Below are 19,001 nucleotides of genomic sequence, written 5' to 3' on the forward strand. Positions count from 1 at the left end.
GTATTTGTGAATCCTTGCCACCGGATGACAAATAGTCGCATCGCCGGGGTCAGGAGGATCGATGACGAATCATAGCCCCATCGATGATAAGTCCGCCGCCGAAGAGACTGTGGAGACTTCCTCTTTTCCTTGGCAGAGGGTATCAAACCACGGTTGGCTGATGAGCAAATCACCGAAGAAAAGATGTCGCTGACGGAAGTACGCACTTGTAGTCACATTCGATTCGAAGGTATGTGAAATTGCGCCGACGCCAATATGGCGACAAATTAAACGAAGCAGAAAAAGGCCGGACTTTGACTTCTGTCCTGACGGAAACCGGTCGCCGGGAGAGGTGTACATTAATCATATCGACACGGGAAACGCCTAGTCTCCACACCTTGATTTCTTTTACGAGTTTCCTTCCATGCGTTGCAATATAACGTTTGGTAAAGGGTATTATTTTCGAAAAACATTCAACTTCAAATCACCCTCAGGTTGGCCATATTTAGGTATCAAATATAACAGATGATGGTGTTCTAGAAGAACAACGGTATTAAATTAACTTTATAGCACTTAGAGTCGCGCCATCGTCAATCTCTTCCGCGTTGCGCTAATCTTAAGTCCCTGTCCATAAAAGTCTTAATTTTGATCCGAGAACAACCCGCCAAGACCGGCCGAACGAAACCGTAGGACCAGTTCAACACCAACGTGTTAATAACAGCGAATCCGAAATGTAAGATAACGACTACTCGAACATCTTCGAGTGGATGCTTAATGAGTCCCCTTTGGTAGGACACGACATTGGTGTGATTTTTGATCACCGTTTCACTTACTGCATGCTGGTTTTCAAGTAAGTCGTTCTCGAAATCCCCAAAAAAAATGTGGATTTTAGAACATCCTTAATGTTGAGTTGTAATGATGATTTGATTCTAAATTCATGCTGAAGCCTTGAAGAGCTGAATTTGTACAAGAATTGCGTGCCACAGACAAAACAAAAACTCAAGTTTACGTTTACGCAAGACGTTAATTGCAACGCATGTAGTTAGAATACAGTAAAAGTGGCGTGGTGAAAAAGAATATGGATGCAAGATGATTTGTGAACGTTTCTATCCTGGATGGAACTTTAAATCAACAAATATACTCGTAACTGATGATCCCATCAAGTGATTTGCACTTAAAACTTGAACACTAGAGATTTTGATGGTTTTTTTTTCATTTTTTGTTTTTGAATTCCTACAAACGTAAATTTTATTTCATTTATTCTTTTATGATGAATCACCTAGTATTGTTTTAATGATTTTTTGTTTAGACAAAAAATAGATTTTTTCATCAGGAACAACTTTATAGCATTGCTTTCTACATTCATACCTAGTCTGATAAAGTCATTTTTCATTTTAAAAATATTTCCTAAACAAAAATATGAGCCAGTAAAAACGATAAATAAAATGGTACAAATACTTATGTATTAGTTTTTCTTTTAATTTAAATTCAAGCCAGATATAGGCGCTGAAAAATTATTGATAAAAATATACATATTAAGCAATGAAGAAGAGTTTGTAAAACACTGCGTTAAAATGAAGTAACACTAAGCAAAACCGCTGTGATTGAACTTTGCCGTACAGCTGTTTACTGGTTCCGCTTTGCACGAACCGAGGTCATCCCCGGAACCGTTGGCAACGGACGCCACGGAGCTCCCCCCACCACTCTGGTGCGTACTTGTGTCCGGATCGCTATTACTGTTATTGGTTGTTTTTGATACCGTTGTCAAGATAGTGTGCTGCCGCTCTGCCCCAAAGTAGCTTGCCAAAACCTCGCCGAGGTCCTCGCCCGGCTCGGTACTATTGGCGGGTGGCAGGCGCGTTGTCCCACGGAAGAAGGGGGCCACTGACAGCGACGACTAGAGGCTATCGCTGTTTTGTTCCGCAGCCTTCCATATATGGTAAAGCCCGGAGCGAGGAACGCGCGTATCGAATTTCTGCAAAGGACGTCCGCATTGTCGAGCCATTCGCGCCGTTTGAGGCGCACCAAGCGGCAGCAGTGGCAGCATCAACAACACAACCGTCTGCGGTTTGAGATAGCAGCTTTACAAGCCGTTTGTTGTTCGTTTTACTTTTTATTTTTCACTACTTATCTTAACGTCCATTTGCCACCGCGTAACGGATCGCAAGAACTACCGACGGCGCTGGGGTGGGAAGAAGGAAGTCAAACGGTGGGAGGACCAGGTGGTCAGATTATTGCTCGGAAGGAGGATAAAATTATGCTTTCCATGGCGAGCGTTACTTCCGGTCAAGGTTGAAGGACGTCCGGGCAATGACACTGGGCGATGGCAGGCATTGGTTCGTATGTTGTTGAAGTCCTCCATAAATCCTTGAAAAATTAAACGTTGTCCTGCGTTATAGCATGATAACTTTACAAAGAGTATTTTCATGCTATAACGGATTTGGTTATAACCTTTCGTTACGTTGAGAATAACTGCATTGAATTGTAGCTTTAATCAGGAAACACAAATAAATCAAGCTGTCTCTCGCATAGTCATACTCATAATCCCTCATCGATGTTAAACAGGACCGACAAAGGATCGCTCGACCGAAGTACGGATATCGACGACACGGCATTATTCTCCCGTCGTCCTTAAAGGGCATCAAGGTGTTAGTCACAGCTGATTCGCCACGGCGCACATTGCCCGCCCAGGGTCTAAAACCCGTTTAATTAGACGCACAAAAGTGCTTACACATTTATTACAATCGCTTTGAGGTGCCTATTAAGGGTGGAAATGTTTGCGCTGGAGCTGGTACTTTACACGGACCCTGCATGGACTCGGTTTAGCCGTACAAGGCAATGGACGGGTCGGCAAAGATCATAACTAAATGGGTCATATTGTAAAAAGGGACCGGCGCCGGGTTAGAATATGATAGTTCGTCTTAAACGATACCGTCATTTTATGCATCAACCACACGCACCGTTGTTTGATAAATTACACTGCCGAGGACCAAATAAACGCAATTGCAACGAGTTGTTGTAATAGTAAGGTTTAAAGGTGAAAATTACCCGTTATTAAATTTAAATAAAAAAGGGAAAGGTACCGCTTAGACCGTGGAGTTTTGTTATGAATCACCAATCAACAAAGTGTGTAGCTGCATAGTGTATACAGAACAATGATTTATTAGACCTTAACAGTACAATGGAATAAGCAGTCTCTCTCTTCTTAAAAAAAAAACAGGACACACACATAATTCGACAGTTCTTTACTGATTGATTTCGATTTCCACATCCGACCACATTGCGTCGCTCTCCGATTCCAGCTCGTTCGGGCCACCGGTCGTGCGTATTTCGATCATATCGAGCGGATTGTCCGGCACGTCGCTTCCCTCTTCGACAATCGATTCCAGGTAGGCGCTGGAGGTACCGGCGGCATTCGACGTACCGCTCGTACTTCCATTGCTCTGTCCTACCGCCAGCAACCCGGCAATTGCACTGCGATTCAACGGATCGAGACTGTTGGTTATACAAAAAAAAAGAGAAACCCAAAAACAGGGTGAACAAGGTATAAATATTAACATACATGATAGAAATTCAACGTGACCCTCAAACTTACTTTAGTGCCATCGTGTAGTGGTCCATGGCACCGTTGTGATCCTTTTCATTGTTCAGCATTTCACCAAGCATGATGTGTAGCTTACAATTTTGCGTCATACCAGCATGTTTTTTTAGCAGCTTCAGCCTGGCGGCCAGATCATTTTCGCGCTGGTATAATTCCGCCAGAATGTACACCGCTGGCAGGAAGTTTTCGTTCATCCCTAGTGCCTTGATGCAGAGAGCTTTTGCCTTCGGACGAGCGTTCTCATCTTTTATGTAAGTTCGGGCGAGTAACTGAAACAATAAAGTGTTGATTATAAAGAACATAAATTAATACCCGAAGCATGCATACCACAGGATCACACTTACCACCAACGTGCGTGCCGATTCGCCGAGCATTTTGACCGCCTTCATAGCCTGCATTTGAGCCTCCCTGACGCGACCCACGTTTAGATAGTTGTCCACTAGCGCCTTGTGGAATTCGTACCGATACGGCGCAAACTGTTGCCCGTACCGAAGGTGAGCGATGCCTTGCTGGTACTTTTTGGCCTGAAAGAGAATCTCCGCCTTCAGGATGAGTGCCTCGACGTTGCGCGAATTCAGGAAACAAGCCTTCTGCACGAAGTAAACCGCCTTTTCGTACTTCGCCGTGGCAAAGAGGTACTGGCCCATGACGAACCACATCTCCGACGTGTACTCGTTCAGCAGCGACGGTGTCGGCGTGACGAGCTTCTCCAGCTCGCTGATCTTTTTGTTCTTCGCCATCAGGATGGCCAGCATCTGTATGCCGTTAGGGGAATGGGGCTGCATAGCGTGCGCTCTTTTCAACGTGTTGTACGCCTGCTCATAGTCACCGTTGTGATAATAGCACTCGCCGATCAACACCAACAGCTGATGGTAGTTCCGGAGGGAGGTGTTCGCTTCGATACTTCGCAGCGCCTGGATTGCTTCCGGATACTTCCGGGCATGGATATTCGCGTGAGCCTTGATCCAGCCGCTCATCCAATCGCTACATTGCGGAGCCAGCGATGCATCCACGATGAGCGAATTTACCTCGATACCCTTAATGCCGAGCGCCAGCAGTCCCTCGATCGCTTCGAACGCGAGCGGACACTCTTTCAGCACCTCCTTGTACGTGCCGATAGCGCTCCGTTCGTGGCCATGGTTGTGGCAAAGTTTACTCAGCAACATGTTAACTTTCGGCGTGCGCTGCTTGAAGGCGAGCGACTGCAGCAGGACAATCGCATCTCGGTAGCATTTCATCTCGATTAGGCACTTTGCCGTCTTGTATTTAAGCTCTACCTCGGACTGCAGATCAACGTCAACGGGTACGAGGAGTCCGACTTTGTTTCTAGACAGCACCCGCTTCACCTGCAGCGCCTGACGGTAGATGGTTTCCGCCTCGCGGAACCGCCGCTCGTGGTACAGCGATTCTGCATAATAAACTAGCGTACTGAAGTGCTCTTGCGCGCTCAATATTGCACGATTTGTTTCGTAGATAGATAGAAGCAGGTTTGACTGCAAAACAAAACAATCGTAATGATACCAACAGATGACGCTTTTATTTTGGCGAATGCTACAGAAAGGATCAAACACTTCGCAATCTTACCAATGTGATGGCATTTGAGTAGAGCTCACAGTCGAATAACGTTTTCAAATGCTCGAACAGAGTCTTCATGGTGTATGGTATAATTATTCGCTAAATTCACTAGTGTTTCACTATTACTTCCTAATTCGCTTAGCTTTCGATCAGATGCTGTTTACGACGACATCATTTGAATTTTGGAGTCTGCTGTCACATTGACAGATGTCACGTGCAGAGATAGTTATTATGAAGCTAAGTTTCGACACGTACGAATTTACGAATATTTTATTTTCTCATAGAGAACGTAGCTGATTTGATCATGAGCAGTAAGAAATTTAAATTCATAATACAGGAATTTTTCATCATATTTATGCACTCTTCCATGGCTGTAACATCGTAACAATTTGTTCAAAATTTTATAACTGAGCGACCACATAAACATCGCTTAATCGTATGGATCAATCATATCAGAGCATACAGAATTTTTCATCGCGGATACCAACAACGGCGCATGTTGCAGTTATTGATAAACCGGCAAATGTTTCGATCGTAATCATGACAAGTTTCATTTCATTTCGCTTACTATGCTACAAAAGAGTGTCTGTATCAGTGTGTGGTGCATTCAGAAACATTTCCAATGGCCCCGCTAGCACCTCGGTGGCGGCGCGAGGATCGAAACATCGTTCACTGCCGGCTAACACTGCGCTGGCCACTCCACCCACACTGGGTAGCATCGGGAGTCCGTTTTTCGTCAGTCGAGGTAGGCCATCGTCGCAGGTTCAACAGTGTAGCAAAATTTCATCATCCTCTATCATAAGCGTGCAAGAAAGTTTGCAGCTGAAAAAACGTCCCCGCCGGAAGCGTGAGGATGAGAATGAAAAAATTGCCCGCGGATACAAAACGGTGACGGCGTTTGCAACCGCGGACGAGTACGACCTGGATCGGCTGCTGAGGGCACTGCGTGAACAGAATTTGTACGAACCGAAGCAGTTCCTTTCGAGCGACGACAACGACATGGAACCGGATGTGCTGCACGTCACGGCAAAGTACAAGGTGGGGGACGAGGGACGCGATTTGTACTTCTTCCGCGAGGGTACGGTAGTGCTGTGGAACTGCACCGACCTGGAGAGTAGCAATATATTACGCTTCCTGAAACCGTTCGAGCAGGATTCGTACGATGAGGGAACGGTGCTGGAGGAAAGCGAGTCGATGTTGTTCAACTACGACGGTGTGGCACGCCTGAAGTACAACAGCTTCTATGTTTCGAAGTCGGACGAAGCCGACCTGGAGAAGTACACCTTCGCCAACGCCATGTCGCTGTCGGTGAAGCTAGGCATCTGGGAAGCTTCGCTCGAGCGGTACATCGACTCGATGGCCTACATGACGGAGGATTTGAAGCGGGGCAAAAAAATCAAAGTCACCCGGCCGGAAATGCTGCGGCGTACCGGGGAACTGTTTGCTCTGCGGCACGTCATCAACCTGAGCTCCGACCTGTTGGACACACCGGACTTCTACTGGGACCGGGAGCAGCTCGAGGCGCTGTACAATCAGACCTGCGCGTACTTCAGCATCACGCGCCGGACGCGAGTGATGAACGAAAAGCTTAACCACTGCGTCGAGCTGGCGGACCTGATAAGCTCCAACCTAAATGATGACCATCACGTACGATTGGAGTGGATGATTATCATTCTGATCATGGTGGAGGTGGGCTTCGAAGTGCTCCACTACGTCGATAAGTTTCTGTAGCGTGGTGATAGATATTTATGCATTTGATTAGATAATAAACTTCACGTAGCGTGTGTGATTAGAGTCCTCCACTCTGACATCATCTTAATGATAACAGAGACTAGCGGAAAGTAGCGTGCCCGTTTCCGATTTATTCTGTGGACTTGTGTGTTTTTTGTGTTGACCGTTATCGGTTGTGTGATTTCAACGACTCGTTTTCTTCCCTTAATTCGGGCATTGCTGCGTTATCGTTTTTGTCGAAGAAAATCGAAACAATCGGCGAAAGAAAACGATTAGAACAAAGTAAAATTGGTTTTAGTTCTCGTGGCTCATTCTTGCATTTATTATGTGCTCTGCAGTAACAGCATAAAGGAACCGTTGCGTTAAAGCCAAGTAAATAAAAATCTGGTCAAAAAAAAAAACAAGTGTTGTGTCTTATTCTGCAGCATAAAGTTCATTTTGCTGTGCTCATGTGCGCTTGTAAAGTATTGCACTGCGCACCAAACCAAGTCGGGCTTCGAAATATCGCGATCGATGTTGTACGGCGATACGATTGCATTGCAAGTAACCTCAACATGATGGCACGTTCGCATCACCGGCGTATCGTGTGGTGTTCATATCGAAAGGGCTTTCCTCCTACAAAGCACGGCTTCGGCACGACCGGTACGGTAGAGTCGAGGGCCCAGTGCTTGGTTTAGTTTAATTTCGACCATCGTGCGAAACACACTTCTCGAGTGGCTGACTCATTGGTTCCTCGATCGTGCATTTCGATGGCTAGGATTAAATAGTCATTAAATATAGTGGTCGATAGACGACGCGTTGCTGAGAGATCGAGGTTACCTTGCGTTGCAATTCACCCCCTGCTCTTCCTCCTCCTTCTACCATTAGTCGTGCCGTTCCGTCAAGGCACGTTCTTTTCTGCGCGCAAGTCGGCATTCGTTGTCCAGGGTCATTACGGCTCTGGAGGCGATTTAAAGCGTTAACCTCGGCTTCATCAGTGGAGTGTGGAGAGCGTACATACATACGAGTCCATCCACCTGCTTCTAGTTGCCGCTACCAACTGTTGGGCTTGAAATATTAAAATGGGCTGCAGTTCGTCAAAAACGGTTCGCAACTCGCACGAGTCCCTTGCTACGGGTAAGCATGTGAAACTTGATTTCTTACCAAGTGGTAACCTAGAATCAGTGTCCGGAACCGGCCTCCCTAATCCATCGTACAAGGTGATTAGTCACGAACTTATAGTGACACTTCCGGTACATTCAACCTTCGCCGGAACCGCGAAGAATAAGTGAAAGTGAAGTAATCCGTGTGGTAGTAGTGCCATTCATGTTCGCCCATCAAAGAGCGGGCGCAATGTTGCGTTGAATCATAGAATATTAAGAAAAAAAAAACATTGGAACTCGGAACATAAGACCTTGGAGCCGACTAAAAAAACTGGTCGGTCTACAGTTGTCATTTCCAAATCGTGACAAAAGAAGGTGTTGATCGACGGATGGAGATTGTTGCCAAAAAAAACCTAGCTCCCCCAAGACACTTGGACTATCAACCTTCAACTCGCATTTACTCTTTTCTTCTTTAGCGATTTGTGCAAAAATACCACAACTCCTATGTTCAAGGCTTATGCGATCGTTCTGTCTACTACCATTAATCTTTTACTTAGGAACCGTGGAAAGGGAAACGAGAGTGCGCAAGTCGCGCCGTTTTGTTTACTACCCCGTTGTGCTGTGTTAGTACCAAACCCGGTGCTTGTGTGTGGGTACGGTTGTGGTTTCCTTGGCAACGAATACGGCACGACATAGTAAGAAACCCGCTAAAAAAACCCCATCCATCAGAAATTCCGGCTCCTTCGATCGGTACAAACGTGTTTCTCCGTTTCCAGTGCGTCACACGATGATGTCGTATCTCGGTACGGTTTTGGTGACTGTCGTTCACACCCAGTTTTTTTTTCGTTTAGAATTTCCAAGCTAATTAGTGTGCCCTCGGTCTTGGATGACTGTATAATAATTGATTTTTGCATCGGTTTCTCAACATTTTCAATTGACTGTGTTTTCATGCTTGTCTTTTCTCTTTATTTCGCCCGCACAGCTTCCAAAGTAACGTCCACCCCGACGCAAGATGACGCATTCATTGAGGCCGTCGTGTGCCAGGAGACGGATATTGGCGAAAACCAGATGAAACAGGTGGAGCTGGGCGAGGGCAAGGTGTTGTTGGTGCGACAGAACGGAAAACTGTCTGCTATCGGTAGCAAATGTTCGCACTATGGTGCTATGCTCGTTACGGGTGCACTTGGCGAGGGGCGGGTGCGCTGCCCGTGGCATGGTGCCTGCTTCAACGTCGAAACCGGCGACATCGAAGATTTCCCGGGCATGGATTCATTGCCTTGCTATCGGGTGACCGTGGGAGACACGGGCGAGGTAACGGTGCGTGCCAAACGCTCCGAGCTGGCCACCAACAAACGAACGCGCGTGATGGCCAAACGGGAGGCACACGACGAGCGTACGTACGTCGTCATCGGCGGTGGACCGTCCGGGGCGACATGTGCGGAAACGCTTCGTCAGGAGGGATTCAGCGGCCGGGTAGTGCTAATCAATAAGGAACCCTGCCTGCCGTACGATCGCATTAAGGTGAGCAAGACGATGGACATGAACCTCGAGAAGTGCCTGCTTCGCACGCAACAGTTCTACGACGATAGTGAAATAGAGGTGATGCTCGGCACGGAGGTAACCCAGCTGGACGGAGCCGGCCGCGAGCTTACCCTTGACAATGGGTACAAGATCCGCTTCGACAAGGCGTACATTGCAACTGGCTCCAAACCACGCCGACCACCGATCGAAGGGGCCTCGGATCTACGTAATGTGTGCGTGCTGCGTACGGCGGAGGATGCGAAGGAGGTTAACGGACAGCTGGGACCGGAAAAGAAGGTCGTCATATTGGGAACCAGTTTTATCGGGCTCGAAGCGGCGGCCTACTGTGTGGGCAAGGTCGCCAAAGTCACGGTGATTGGGCGGGGAGCAATTCCTCTCAAAGAATCGTTCGGTGATGCCATCGGAAAGCGCGTGATGGACCTGTTCCAGGAGAAGGGTGTGGAGTTTGTAATGCATTCCGGTATCACGAGATGCATCGGGGAGGAAGGTGCCGTCAAACAGGTTGAGCTCAGCGATGGATCGCTTTTGGACGCCGATATCTGCATTTTTGGCATCGGATCGACTTTGTATACCGAGTTTTTGCAAAACTCTGGTATCACCGTCAACCGCAACGGTTCCGTCAATACTGACCAGTATTTAGAGACGAATTTGACGGGTGTTTACGTCGGTGGAGACATTGCGAACGCTCCGGTTCTCTCAAACGAAGGCCTGCAGGCCACGATTGGCCATTATTCACTGGCGCAGTATCACGGCCGTATCGCGGCCCTCAACATGCTTGGCAAAGCTACTCTATTGAAGGCGGTTCCCTTCTTCTGGACGGTTCTGTTTGGTAAGTCGTTCCGCTACTGTGGCTACGGTACACCGGAGGAGGTCATCATCGATGGCGATCTGGAAGCACTAAAGTTTGTGGCATTCTACATCGGCAAAGAGGGACGTGTGATTGGAATGTCATCGTGCCAGCGCGATCCAGTGGTGGCGCAGTTTGCCGAGTACTGCTCGCAGGGCAAAGTTCTGCACAAAAGCGACCTCTCGCCAAATCCGTTGGCATGGTTACCGGAACAGTCATAGACTGCACCAATGGTATTATTAGAGGAAATTACGATTGTCTATTTCGTTGAACGAAACGTTATTCATTATTTTTTGTATCTATTGTTATCATTTATACACTAAACAAAGAATCGTTTAAACGCATAGCTGTAAGCACTTGTTGTACAATAAAATATGTGCTCTTACTGTGTACATTTTAACTTCCATACTCTTTTCGCTTAGTCCCAAACGTCCTTCACTTTCAGGTGAGCCAAACGTTCCGCTATGGTGACGTGCGGTTTCATCTTCAATTGCTCCTCGCGCCACTTGGCAACAATTTGATCCTTTTTACCAAGCTCCTTTGCGTGACCACTGGATTGCTCCTGAAAGAATTCATTCCAACGCATTACTCCAGCAGTGATACTCGAAGGGTGTATAAATCCGGTTGCCGGTAGCCGTACTCACCTTCGTCAAGTAGGGGTGAAGCAGCAGTTTCATGTTGGCTTCGGTTTGCTCGTACTCTCTAATTAACGATTGTGTCGCTCGGGGTGTGACACGTTTGACGAGACGGTACTTGCCTCGGAAAATGTGTCCGTTTACACTCTTTTTGAAGAAATTCACAACCGAGAGCCTCATCGTGTTACGTATCTGGTAGGAAGTGTTGTTGTTGTTATGAACTCGATCTGCCAAAGTTACTAAAAACCAAGATAAATAATTGACGGTGTTCTTCAAGGTTTATAGAACATGTATCTGATTAAAGTACAGTGTTTGTACTTTCTGTTTCTTTTCACCCAACACATTTTTAGTTAAAAATCGAACTAATTCATAGATTTCCAAACACATTACTAAATCCGAAAAGAAAGATATAGCATATTTATTGAATATGTAGGAAATACGATCCATAAGTTTGGCACATAAACCGGTGTTTCAGCTTATTTCTACGGGCTTTCCGTTGACTTCATTTACGCCAAAGGAAAGTGATAAATCTTCTAGGGTCATTTCATCTTTGTGAACTTCTAAGACTGTAGGTTGCTCTAGAAAAGAAAGTGTTTTAAACATAAATGTGTGAGCATTTCACAGAAATGATAATATTTCACGTACCAGTACTGCTGCTATGGCTTAACTCTACTCCCTCGTCTACCTCCGAAAGCCCCCCTTCGGTGGTAGTTTTAGAGCAGGAATTGTTCGTTTGATCGGTGGAAGTTCGCTCGGTTGTAGTGCTACTAGGAATACTTTTCACGGAAATCACACTGTTTCGTTTGATCAGATAGTTGTTATCATTCTCCTTCAACCAAGCTAGCTGACTGGATGGAGCGGTTTTTGGGCGGCTATCCTTACGCTTTTTACGACTGCCCGATTTTACTCCTGTTCGAGGCCGCTTCAACTTTTCAGGATGTCCATCTGCAGCTTCAGGACCCAGAATCAGTTTGTGGAAGTTAATACGATTCATAATAAACTGACGATGAGCGAGGACGGTGTTGACGAGCCATTGAATGCCATAGGTAAGCCCGTCGTATTCATTGGATTCGTCTATTGTGGCATCCCAATTGCCACATGCTTCAACCAAGCACGGACAACGAAACCGGTTCGCCAAGAACTCCACGTCCAGATATTCACAGATTTCAATACAATCGACCGATTCGGGCAGGTCTTGCTTATTGGCTAGTATCAGAAAGGGTTTGCCAACGAGAAACTCGTGTGAAATAAGGTTTTGGAAAATGTTGTACGATTCGCAGATGTTGTGTATGTTGGAAGCATCGATTACGAAGATTACGGCAAGGGCCTGTAGATAAATAGGGTATTGGATAGAATGAATTTCAATACAAAAGTGTCAAATAACAAACCTACATCAAGAAAATAGTATTTCCATATGTCTCTCAAATCAGATCCACCGCCGATTTCAATTAACTTTACATCCGTTTCCGCTAAAAATGGAATACTCGTAAATCGCGTTATCAGTTTACTCAGCCTGTCGCAACTTACCGATCACCGTTTCGAACAAACGGCATCCTTTTGTTGGTCCGTAATCAGTTCGCTTGCGACGGCATATTTTGAACGAGATTTCCGTCTTTCCAGAGTTCTCGATGCCCAGCACCAGTAGGCTCAGTGCCTCACTAAAGGGACAATAGAGATAGCGCACCAGTGTTCCATAATATTTCATCGGCGTATCCGAAAACGAAAGCGTACTTACTTGCCAGTGTCGGTTACCTTTCTACAGCATTTTGCCAAAGCAGTTCCCATTATCTGCTTCCAATTCACATGGTCAGTAGTCTCGTGGCCTTTACAGAAGTTGCACGAATGATTTTTCCTACCAGTGCATCATCAGTGTTTGTTTAGGCATACTCAGTAGCCCTTACCAACCGTTGCTAAGGGCTTGTTGAAGTGAAGTATGTCCGGTTCCTTGAATAAGGCATCGTATTGTGTTGAATTAAAGTAAAATAGTTACAGTATCAATAAAACGCAGAGCAAAAGTTTGTGAAATTAAATCAAATAAAATCATCATTAGTAAAAATTTGAACATATTGAACAAGCGTGTAACGATCAGTTCAATTGGATCCATATTCCACACGAACAATTGACAGAAGCAGTACAAGTGTCAGGTAATTGCAAAACAAAACAGATTGATATGAATCACGGTGCTGCAAAGTGGGTTCCTGATCGTTGAATGTTTTGCAGTTTCTCTATTCTTGGTTTTGCAATGTATTGATAAGAACGATAGCTCGAAAATGGAAACGATAGCGTCTTCAAGTAAGTAGTAGAAAATATTAGTATAAAGTAAGATTTAGATCTGGATTAATGGCATCAACTTTCCTTCAACCTTAACAGGTCATCTCTATGCAGCGCAAATCAAGGAGTACGGATACTTTTTGAAAGACTACGACCAAAAGCTGGCCCAACTGCAGCTGCCCACAACCTCCAATGGCGCTGTGCCCAGCATCGTACGATTGAAATTTGCCTGCGAAAATGAGAAACTTTCCACCGCTCGCATGATAGAAAACAACGGCGTTGGAAAACCGAGCAGCCAAACCACCAACTCGAACGGCAGTAGCAGTAGCAGCAATGTACCGTTGCACAAAATCCTGTCCACATTCGGGCAGTTGTGCCGGGAAATCGATTGTCTTGAGTACGAAATCCGCTCACTTGTGCGGAGCATCTATGAACGAACGGAGCCGTTTCGCGCGACAGGAGGCGATGGTGGTGTTTCCGATTGTGCCCCGCTGATGTGGATTGCGCAGAATATGGACCTGATGGCAACGGTGCAGTGCCATTACGAGCGTTTGCGTGACGTCGGTGTGCTTCTGCTTCGACAGATCGGTGCTTTTTTCGACGAGGAAGCATCCTACGGCAGGGGAAGACGAACGAAAAAGAACGGGTTGGATGGTAAGAGTCCTCCGTCGCTGGAAGTTGATGTAAGTGGCCTTTTTAAACCGATTAATCGGCATGGGTGAAGACTAACAAATTATGTTTTTCTATTTCAGTACCTATTTGACTACATCGGAAGACTGCTACGCATCACACTCGAGCTCGACCACATCATCTGGAAGACTTCACTGAAAAGCCACTGGCGGGCGTTTGGACAAAAGCTTCGTCAACCAACGAAAACGGCCTTGCCGCAAAATAAGCCTGGATACCGGGACCTTCTGTTCGTGTGCCAAGCGATAGGTTTCTGGATCGGCGATGAAAGCACGCCCGACGTGACCGGCGAGAAGCGGGTGCTTGAGGCACTCTACAGGGTGAAAACCAAATTCGATCCAGTCTGTTCTGGCGAGGCGTTCAGTGATCGGTTTATGAAGTTTTTAAAGCGTAAGTTTGCTACTCTTGCTGCCGATCTAAGAGTGGCCCCAGCACACGGGGCAGAGGTGACGCAATCGGACGGTGTGATCGGAGTGAATATTTTGCTCAACTTTGCGCTACACCTGTTTCTGCCCATCGAACAACGAATGATGAAAAGTCTTTGCGAGCTGAATATGAAGGTAAATTGTGCTACAAATTAGAAAACAACCTTTTCCCTCAGAACGTTTAATTCAAAAAGCCTTTCGTTGGTCTCATTGTAGTTCCCGTTGATTCCCCTTGAAGACAACTTTCCCTGGCTTCCGGACGAGTTCGTACAGGAGCAGGGACACAAACTGTTGCGAGACTATGATGCCAGTGCGGCACCGATCTCCGTCAGTACGCCCGTTGCAAACTCGTCCCACGACTACGATAGGGCACGGGACGGACAGCTCCAGGCACTGGAGAAATCCTCTGTTTCAGCAATCCTTTGCCTGCACGCCGCCAGCTGGTTGGTTGAGGCGCATGTACAGCTAAGAAACCGTCCGCCGGGAACCGCAAAAGAGGAAGGAAATTTTACGCTGGAAAAGCTACGCCTGAAGTGTGCCCTGCTGCTCGAGGGAATTCGTCTAGTGCACCGGATGGAGCACGTTCTGCGTACCCTACACGACCTGTACGGCCGAACACCCACAGAGAAAACGGACCGGCTGATCCTGTACCGCCGGATGGTGGTTGAATTTCTTCTGTCGTCCACTCACCGCTCGGCCACGGTGCCTTGTCTGCAGTTTATCATTCAACACCAGCAGCACAAAATCCATACCATCATCAGTAGTGCCAAGGTAGGTTAAATGAAAATAATCACGCCATACTGCCAGTGCTAATTTATTCTGTTTTTGACACTTAGAAAAAATTACTCCGTGAGGCCAAAGAATCGAAAACACCGGCCGGCGGTTCGCTGTGGCTCGAGAAGCTCTCGACGATCGACGTGTTGGAAAAATGTCTACACGGCCCCGCCACACCGGATCGCGTCGGATTGGCCCAACTAACGATCTGCCTTTGCCATGGCGAAGTGAGCGGAACGCAGCTTCTTCCCCTTTCGGACGATGCGTTCCAAAAGGTGGCCTCCCTGCTCGAGCGGCTCACGACGTTTATCGCCTGGGAGCGGGAGTGCGATCGAAGGGATGTGGTCGGCAAGTTTACGGCCCTGCTCAGTGGTTCCGCCCGGCAGTCCGTCCTCCTCTCGTCTAGCGTCGTCCCGATGAGCAACCGTATCGAGGCGTTCATTCGCTGGGACTTTCACGGCAAGTGGCACCAGATCGAGCCGTTTGATCCGTTTCACGACGGAACGGCGGACGGAAATGGATCACTAGCTGCTGCTGACCAGAATCACACCCAGAAGCTAGTATTTGCGTATCTGCGCACGAATCTCACACTGGAGGGGGAGCTGGATGTCGGTGGCTGTAGTGGAAAGTGGTTCAGTGCGCGTCACTCGGTTGCACAGCATTTGAGCGATGTGTTCTACACCTTGTCGACGATCTCGCCGTCTGAGTGGCGCATTTACCGTGAGATGCGTACGATTGTCGATCGGAAGTACGGTGTGCGGTTGGTGGACGATCAGCTGCCGCGCACTACGGCCGAGGATCGGCGGGGTCCACGTGGCCACGGACAGGACGACGACATTCTGGCGCTGATGGAGGACTTTGAAACGTTCATTGGCTCGTACGGGTACGATCTGCATGGACAGTTGTTCATCGAGCGCCAACTGGCGGCACCGGCCGGCGGTGGACCTACCGGCGGAGGGGTGGTAAATGTTGTTAAAATCGAACACATTGCTAACTCCATCAAGCGACACGGACCTGGAATTATCAGCACGGTGGTAAGACAAATTTTAACTGCTACAAAAGCACAAGCAGCTGATCACGAACGGATCCTAGCAAGCATCACTTCAGAAAAAAGATATTGATTTTAATTTTTATAAGTCTCTATGACTTCTCTTGCTTGAATTTCCCCACCATACTCACCATTCGCTCGTTTTACCTTGGCAGGTAAACTATGCGTTCCAATTCCTACGGCAGAAGCTGTTCACCTTCTCTCACTTCCTGTACGACGAACAAATACACTCACGGTTGGCGGCCGATGCGAAAAAGTTGTCCACCGAAAGTACCGATGGTGCTGGCACTGCGTCTACGGGCGCTTCTACTGTCCCGACACCTAGCTACACGTACGACCGTGCGCTCGCCTTTAACCGGCGCATCCGCAACCTGGGCCTCTCCGACGATGGCGAAACGTACATCGATCTGTTCCGAAAGTTGATCTGTCAAATCGGTAAGCAAGGTTTATTTAATTTACCTTCCTCAACGCCTACTGCTATAACGATTTTCGTATACTATTCGTAGGAAACGCGATGGCATTCGTACGTCTGCTGCATTCCGGAGCCTTGCACGAATGTACCGGTGCCGCCGAATTTCTTTCGAACCCATCAATGTCGGACGAGCAAGACGGTACAGATTCGTACGGACAACCGGAGGGACCACACGACACTTGCAGTCACAAATCGGCCGTCACTGTTTGGAAGCAGGATATGGCCGCCGTTCGGGCCAGCTGGAGGTTGGAGAATGAGTTCTTTCGGTTGCTTCTCAATGCGTTTGATGGATTCCGTCGGCGCCGGGCGGACCAGCAGAAGGACGGTGGGGAGTCAGCGCAGGCGGACAATTTCGCCCATCTCGAGCTATTCTATCTGATCATACCACCGCTTACGATCAGCTACGTCGAGGCCATGCTAAAGGCAAAGGAAACGATAGCGAAAAAGGATCGCCACGGCACGTTCCTTCCCACCGACGATGGGTTCGTAATGGGTAAGCAGTTGGGTTTCACTTTTCCGAACCTTTCCGTCTTGGACGGTGCATCTCATGTCATATTTCGCCTTTTGGCTTTGTAGGACTATCGTATTTGCTGACGTTGCTGAACCAAACCGCCGCTTTCAATTCGCTGCACTGGTTTAAGGAGGTGCACACCAAATACGCACGCGAGATGGCCAAATTGAACCAACAGTCGGCCGGCACACACCACCTGCTGCAGCAATCTTCGACGCTAGACAGCGCCACCGACGAGAAAATGCTCCCAACGGTGTCACTCACTCGGAAGCGGCTGAACGCCATGCAGCACGAGTTTGAGCTGCTTCAGTACAATCTGTCCAGTTCAAAGATTTTCTTCAAATAATTCTACGAGGTCGGACGAAGTGCAACACAGGACTCTTCGCGACTAGGACACTTTGTGCAAAGAAACATTCCCGTGTCAGTTTTACGGTTTTATCAAATGTCTTTCCGATTTATTATGTTTTAATAAAATGTTGCGAAATGTTATGGGTTTCCTAAATGTCCTAAATACTAATCGTCACCGTCGGAGGTACTTTCCGAATTGCGACGCTTGCCTTTTTTCGAACTTTTGCGCTTCTTTTTGAGTTTCTTCTTGATCTCGCGTTTTTTACTTTTCCTCCTACGCCGGTCGTTATCGCTGCTGTCCAATTCGCTGTCCTCTGTACTGCTGGTCGAGCGCGACCGTGACCTCGTACGGTGTCTGTGTTTACGCTTCCTTTTCTCCTTTCGTGACTCCTTGGCACGGCGGGACCGCTCTTTCCGCTCCAGCTTCTCGGCCTTTCGTCTTTCCTCCTCTTCCTCCTGCTGACGGAGCTCCTGGAGTGGGGTGAGATAGCTTTGCTCGGGCGATTCACTGCCCGGCCTCTGCTGGCTGGGCACAACGGACTGACTTTGCGCATCAACCTTCAGGATAAAACAAGAACACAATCACAATCCTTCGGAAAAGTGCGTGGTAAAAAGAGCTCTTACCGTGAGATAGTTTCGACATTGGTAGGTGAGGTGACCGGGAAAGCCACACTTCTTGCAGGAGGCGCGGACGTTTTCCTTCTGAGACAGACCTGTCAGGTACTCCATTGTATAGTGCTAATGTGTAATGGACTTAACTTTTGCTGATGGTATAACTGCACGGACAATACGTATTGTTTATAATATTATAGTTCATCAATCATGGTTGAAACCACACACAAATTAATGTTTTTCAACAAACAATATTTTCACTTATTTGTTTACAAACGAGATGTCGAAAACAATAAATTGTCAAAAGATTCCAAGATACTTAAAACAAAGCTGAACGAACGCAGAATGCGTTCAAAATTAAACTTTCGTTTTATTCCTCTTCGATGTGGATATTTTCTTCTTTGTGCAGGTACTCCATTTTTTTTATTGTTTTATTAAAATCGATGCAAGATGTTTATTCGTTATTCGTTAAATAAGAAGAAAAAAGAAGTTGTCACTGGGTTATAATTTTGAGTTACCCTGTATTCTCGATCGCTTGGCCAATTTCTCTTTCTTGAACTGGATCGTTCCTGTGCACATTTCGCAACACCATTCGTGTTTCAAATCTTTACCGCGAAAGAGGTAGTTCTGTGAAACGTGCTCGTTGCCGCAAGTGTTATCGAATCGTATCGAAGATGTTTGAAACATACGCATTTTGGATAATTGTCGAGAGTTTCGTGGGACCAGTTTCAAACAGGGTGAAAAAGCTTCTCGAATTTCTCGACCTGTGTAATCATGGAATAATTATGCCTATGAAGGATAATCCACATTTGCTTGACTGGGAAACCATTTCAAAACAAGTGCTTAAAAGTTCTGGAGAAC

The 19,001-nt window shown here is 47.0% G+C and overlaps 6 protein-coding genes across 7 annotated transcripts; 2 read left to right on the plus strand and 4 right to left on the minus strand.

Annotated features, from left to right (window-relative positions):
• Window positions 1-3,195: 3,195 nt before the first annotated feature.
• Window positions 3,196-5,312, minus strand: LOC131287318 (anaphase-promoting complex subunit 7). The gene is made up of 4 exons (XM_058316357.1): window positions 5,165-5,312; window positions 3,925-5,073; window positions 3,575-3,849; window positions 3,196-3,474 (listed from the first exon to the last, which is right to left on the minus strand). Exons 1-4 carry the CDS (start codon window positions 5,231-5,233, stop codon window positions 3,225-3,227), a joined length of 1,743 nt encoding a protein of 580 aa, XP_058172340.1. The 5' UTR covers window positions 5,234-5,312; the 3' UTR covers window positions 3,196-3,224.
• A 333-nt stretch (window positions 5,313-5,645) lies between these two features.
• Window positions 5,646-10,750, plus strand: LOC131288459 (apoptosis-inducing factor 3). 2 transcript variants are annotated; one of them, XM_058317593.1, is made up of 2 exons: window positions 5,646-5,900; window positions 8,951-10,750. In XM_058317593.1, exons 1-2 carry the CDS (start codon window positions 5,696-5,698, stop codon window positions 10,576-10,578), a joined length of 1,833 nt encoding a protein of 610 aa, XP_058173576.1. In that variant the 5' UTR covers window positions 5,646-5,695; the 3' UTR covers window positions 10,579-10,750. The 2 variants fall into 2 exon arrangements, with proteins under 2 accessions (XP_058173576.1, XP_058173577.1); XM_058317594.1 differs by lacking the exon at window positions 5,646-5,900 and adding an exon at window positions 7,713-8,002.
• Window positions 10,620-11,188, minus strand: LOC131288462 (large ribosomal subunit protein mL63). The gene is made up of 2 exons (XM_058317596.1): window positions 11,002-11,188; window positions 10,620-10,919 (listed from the first exon to the last, which is right to left on the minus strand). Exons 1-2 carry the CDS (start codon window positions 11,170-11,172, stop codon window positions 10,776-10,778), a joined length of 315 nt encoding a protein of 104 aa, XP_058173579.1. The 5' UTR covers window positions 11,173-11,188; the 3' UTR covers window positions 10,620-10,775.
• A 275-nt stretch (window positions 11,189-11,463) lies between these two features.
• Window positions 11,464-12,777, minus strand: LOC131284498 (ADP-ribosylation factor-like protein 13B). Its single transcript, XM_058313358.1, has 5 exons — window positions 12,728-12,777; window positions 12,520-12,650; window positions 12,385-12,461; window positions 11,638-12,319; window positions 11,464-11,570 (listed from the first exon to the last, which is right to left on the minus strand). Exons 1-5 carry the CDS (start codon window positions 12,775-12,777, stop codon window positions 11,464-11,466), a joined length of 1,047 nt encoding a protein of 348 aa, XP_058169341.1.
• A 393-nt stretch (window positions 12,778-13,170) lies between these two features.
• Window positions 13,171-17,682, plus strand: LOC131288458 (WASH complex subunit 4). The gene is made up of 8 exons (XM_058317592.1): window positions 13,171-13,284; window positions 13,363-13,946; window positions 14,016-14,510; window positions 14,592-15,146; window positions 15,212-16,183; window positions 16,353-16,632; window positions 16,704-17,162; window positions 17,246-17,682. The coding sequence occupies exons 1-8, from the start codon at window positions 13,263-13,265 to the stop codon at window positions 17,524-17,526; spliced, it is 3,648 nt and encodes a 1,215-aa protein (XP_058173575.1). The 5' UTR covers window positions 13,171-13,262; the 3' UTR covers window positions 17,527-17,682.
• On the minus strand, window positions 17,595-18,319 carry LOC131288460 (protein SREK1IP1). Its single transcript, XM_058317595.1, has 2 exons — window positions 18,153-18,319; window positions 17,595-18,086 (listed from the first exon to the last, which is right to left on the minus strand). The coding sequence occupies exons 1-2, from the start codon at window positions 18,255-18,257 to the stop codon at window positions 17,694-17,696; spliced, it is 498 nt and encodes a 165-aa protein (XP_058173578.1). The 5' UTR covers window positions 18,258-18,319; the 3' UTR covers window positions 17,595-17,693.
• Window positions 18,320-19,001: the final 682 nt, after the last annotated feature.

This window comes from Anopheles ziemanni, chromosome 3 (genome assembly GCF_943734765.1).
Source record: "Anopheles ziemanni chromosome 3, idAnoZiCoDA_A2_x.2, whole genome shotgun sequence".
In the NCBI taxonomy this organism is placed as follows: Eukaryota; Metazoa; Arthropoda; class Insecta; order Diptera; family Culicidae; genus Anopheles; species Anopheles ziemanni.

What these genes read in the sequence shown, in the direction of transcription:
- LOC131288462 (XM_058317596.1), bottom strand. Translation starts at nt 11,172, where the DNA reads ATGAGGCTCTCGGTTGTGAATTTCTTCAAAAAGAGTGTAAACGGACAC. An exon ending in TTCACCCCTACTTGACGAAG is followed by an intron (nt 10,920 to 11,001) that starts GTGAGTACGGCT and finishes GAATTCTTTCAG; the next exon opens with GAGCAATCCAGTGGTCACGC.
- LOC131284498 (XM_058313358.1), bottom strand. Translation starts at nt 12,777, where the DNA reads ATGGGAACTGCTTTGGCAAAATGCTGTAGAAAGGTAACCGACACTGGC. An exon ending in TTTGTTCGAAACGGTGATCG is followed by an intron (nt 12,462 to 12,519) that starts GTAAGTTGCGAC and finishes TTCCATTTTTAG; the next exon opens with CGGAAACGGATGTAAAGTTA. An exon ending in AAGCCATAGCAGCAGTACTG is followed by an intron (nt 11,571 to 11,637) that starts GTACGTGAAATA and finishes TTTCTTTTCTAG; the next exon opens with AGCAACCTACAGTCTTAGAA.
- LOC131288460 (XM_058317595.1), bottom strand. Translation starts at nt 18,257, where the DNA reads ATGGAGTACCTGACAGGTCTGTCTCAGAAGGAAAACGTCCGCGCCTCC. An exon ending in AATGTCGAAACTATCTCACG is followed by an intron (nt 18,087 to 18,152) that starts GTAAGAGCTCTT and finishes TTTATCCTGAAG; the next exon opens with GTTGATGCGCAAAGTCAGTC.
- LOC131288459 (XM_058317593.1), top strand. Translation starts at nt 5,696, where the DNA reads ATGACAAGTTTCATTTCATTTCGCTTACTATGCTACAAAAGAGTGTCT. An exon ending in TCCGTTTTTCGTCAGTCGAG is followed by an intron (nt 5,901 to 8,950) that starts GTAGGCCATCGT and finishes TCGCCCGCACAG; the next exon opens with CTTCCAAAGTAACGTCCACC.
- LOC131287318 (XM_058316357.1), bottom strand. Translation starts at nt 5,233, where the DNA reads ATGAAGACTCTGTTCGAGCATTTGAAAACGTTATTCGACTGTGAGCTC. An exon ending in ACTCAAATGCCATCACATTG is followed by an intron (nt 5,074 to 5,164) that starts GTAAGATTGCGA and finishes TTTGTTTTGCAG; the next exon opens with TCAAACCTGCTTCTATCTAT. An exon ending in AATCGGCACGCACGTTGGTG is followed by an intron (nt 3,850 to 3,924) that starts GTAAGTGTGATC and finishes TTATTGTTTCAG; the next exon opens with TTACTCGCCCGAACTTACAT.
- LOC131288458 (XM_058317592.1), top strand. Translation starts at nt 13,263, where the DNA reads ATGGAAACGATAGCGTCTTCAA. An exon ending in CTCCGTCGCTGGAAGTTGAT is followed by an intron (nt 13,947 to 14,015) that starts GTAAGTGGCCTT and finishes TTTCTATTTCAG; the next exon opens with TACCTATTTGACTACATCGG. An exon ending in CCATCATCAGTAGTGCCAAG is followed by an intron (nt 15,147 to 15,211) that starts GTAGGTTAAATG and finishes TTTGACACTTAG; the next exon opens with AAAAAATTACTCCGTGAGGC.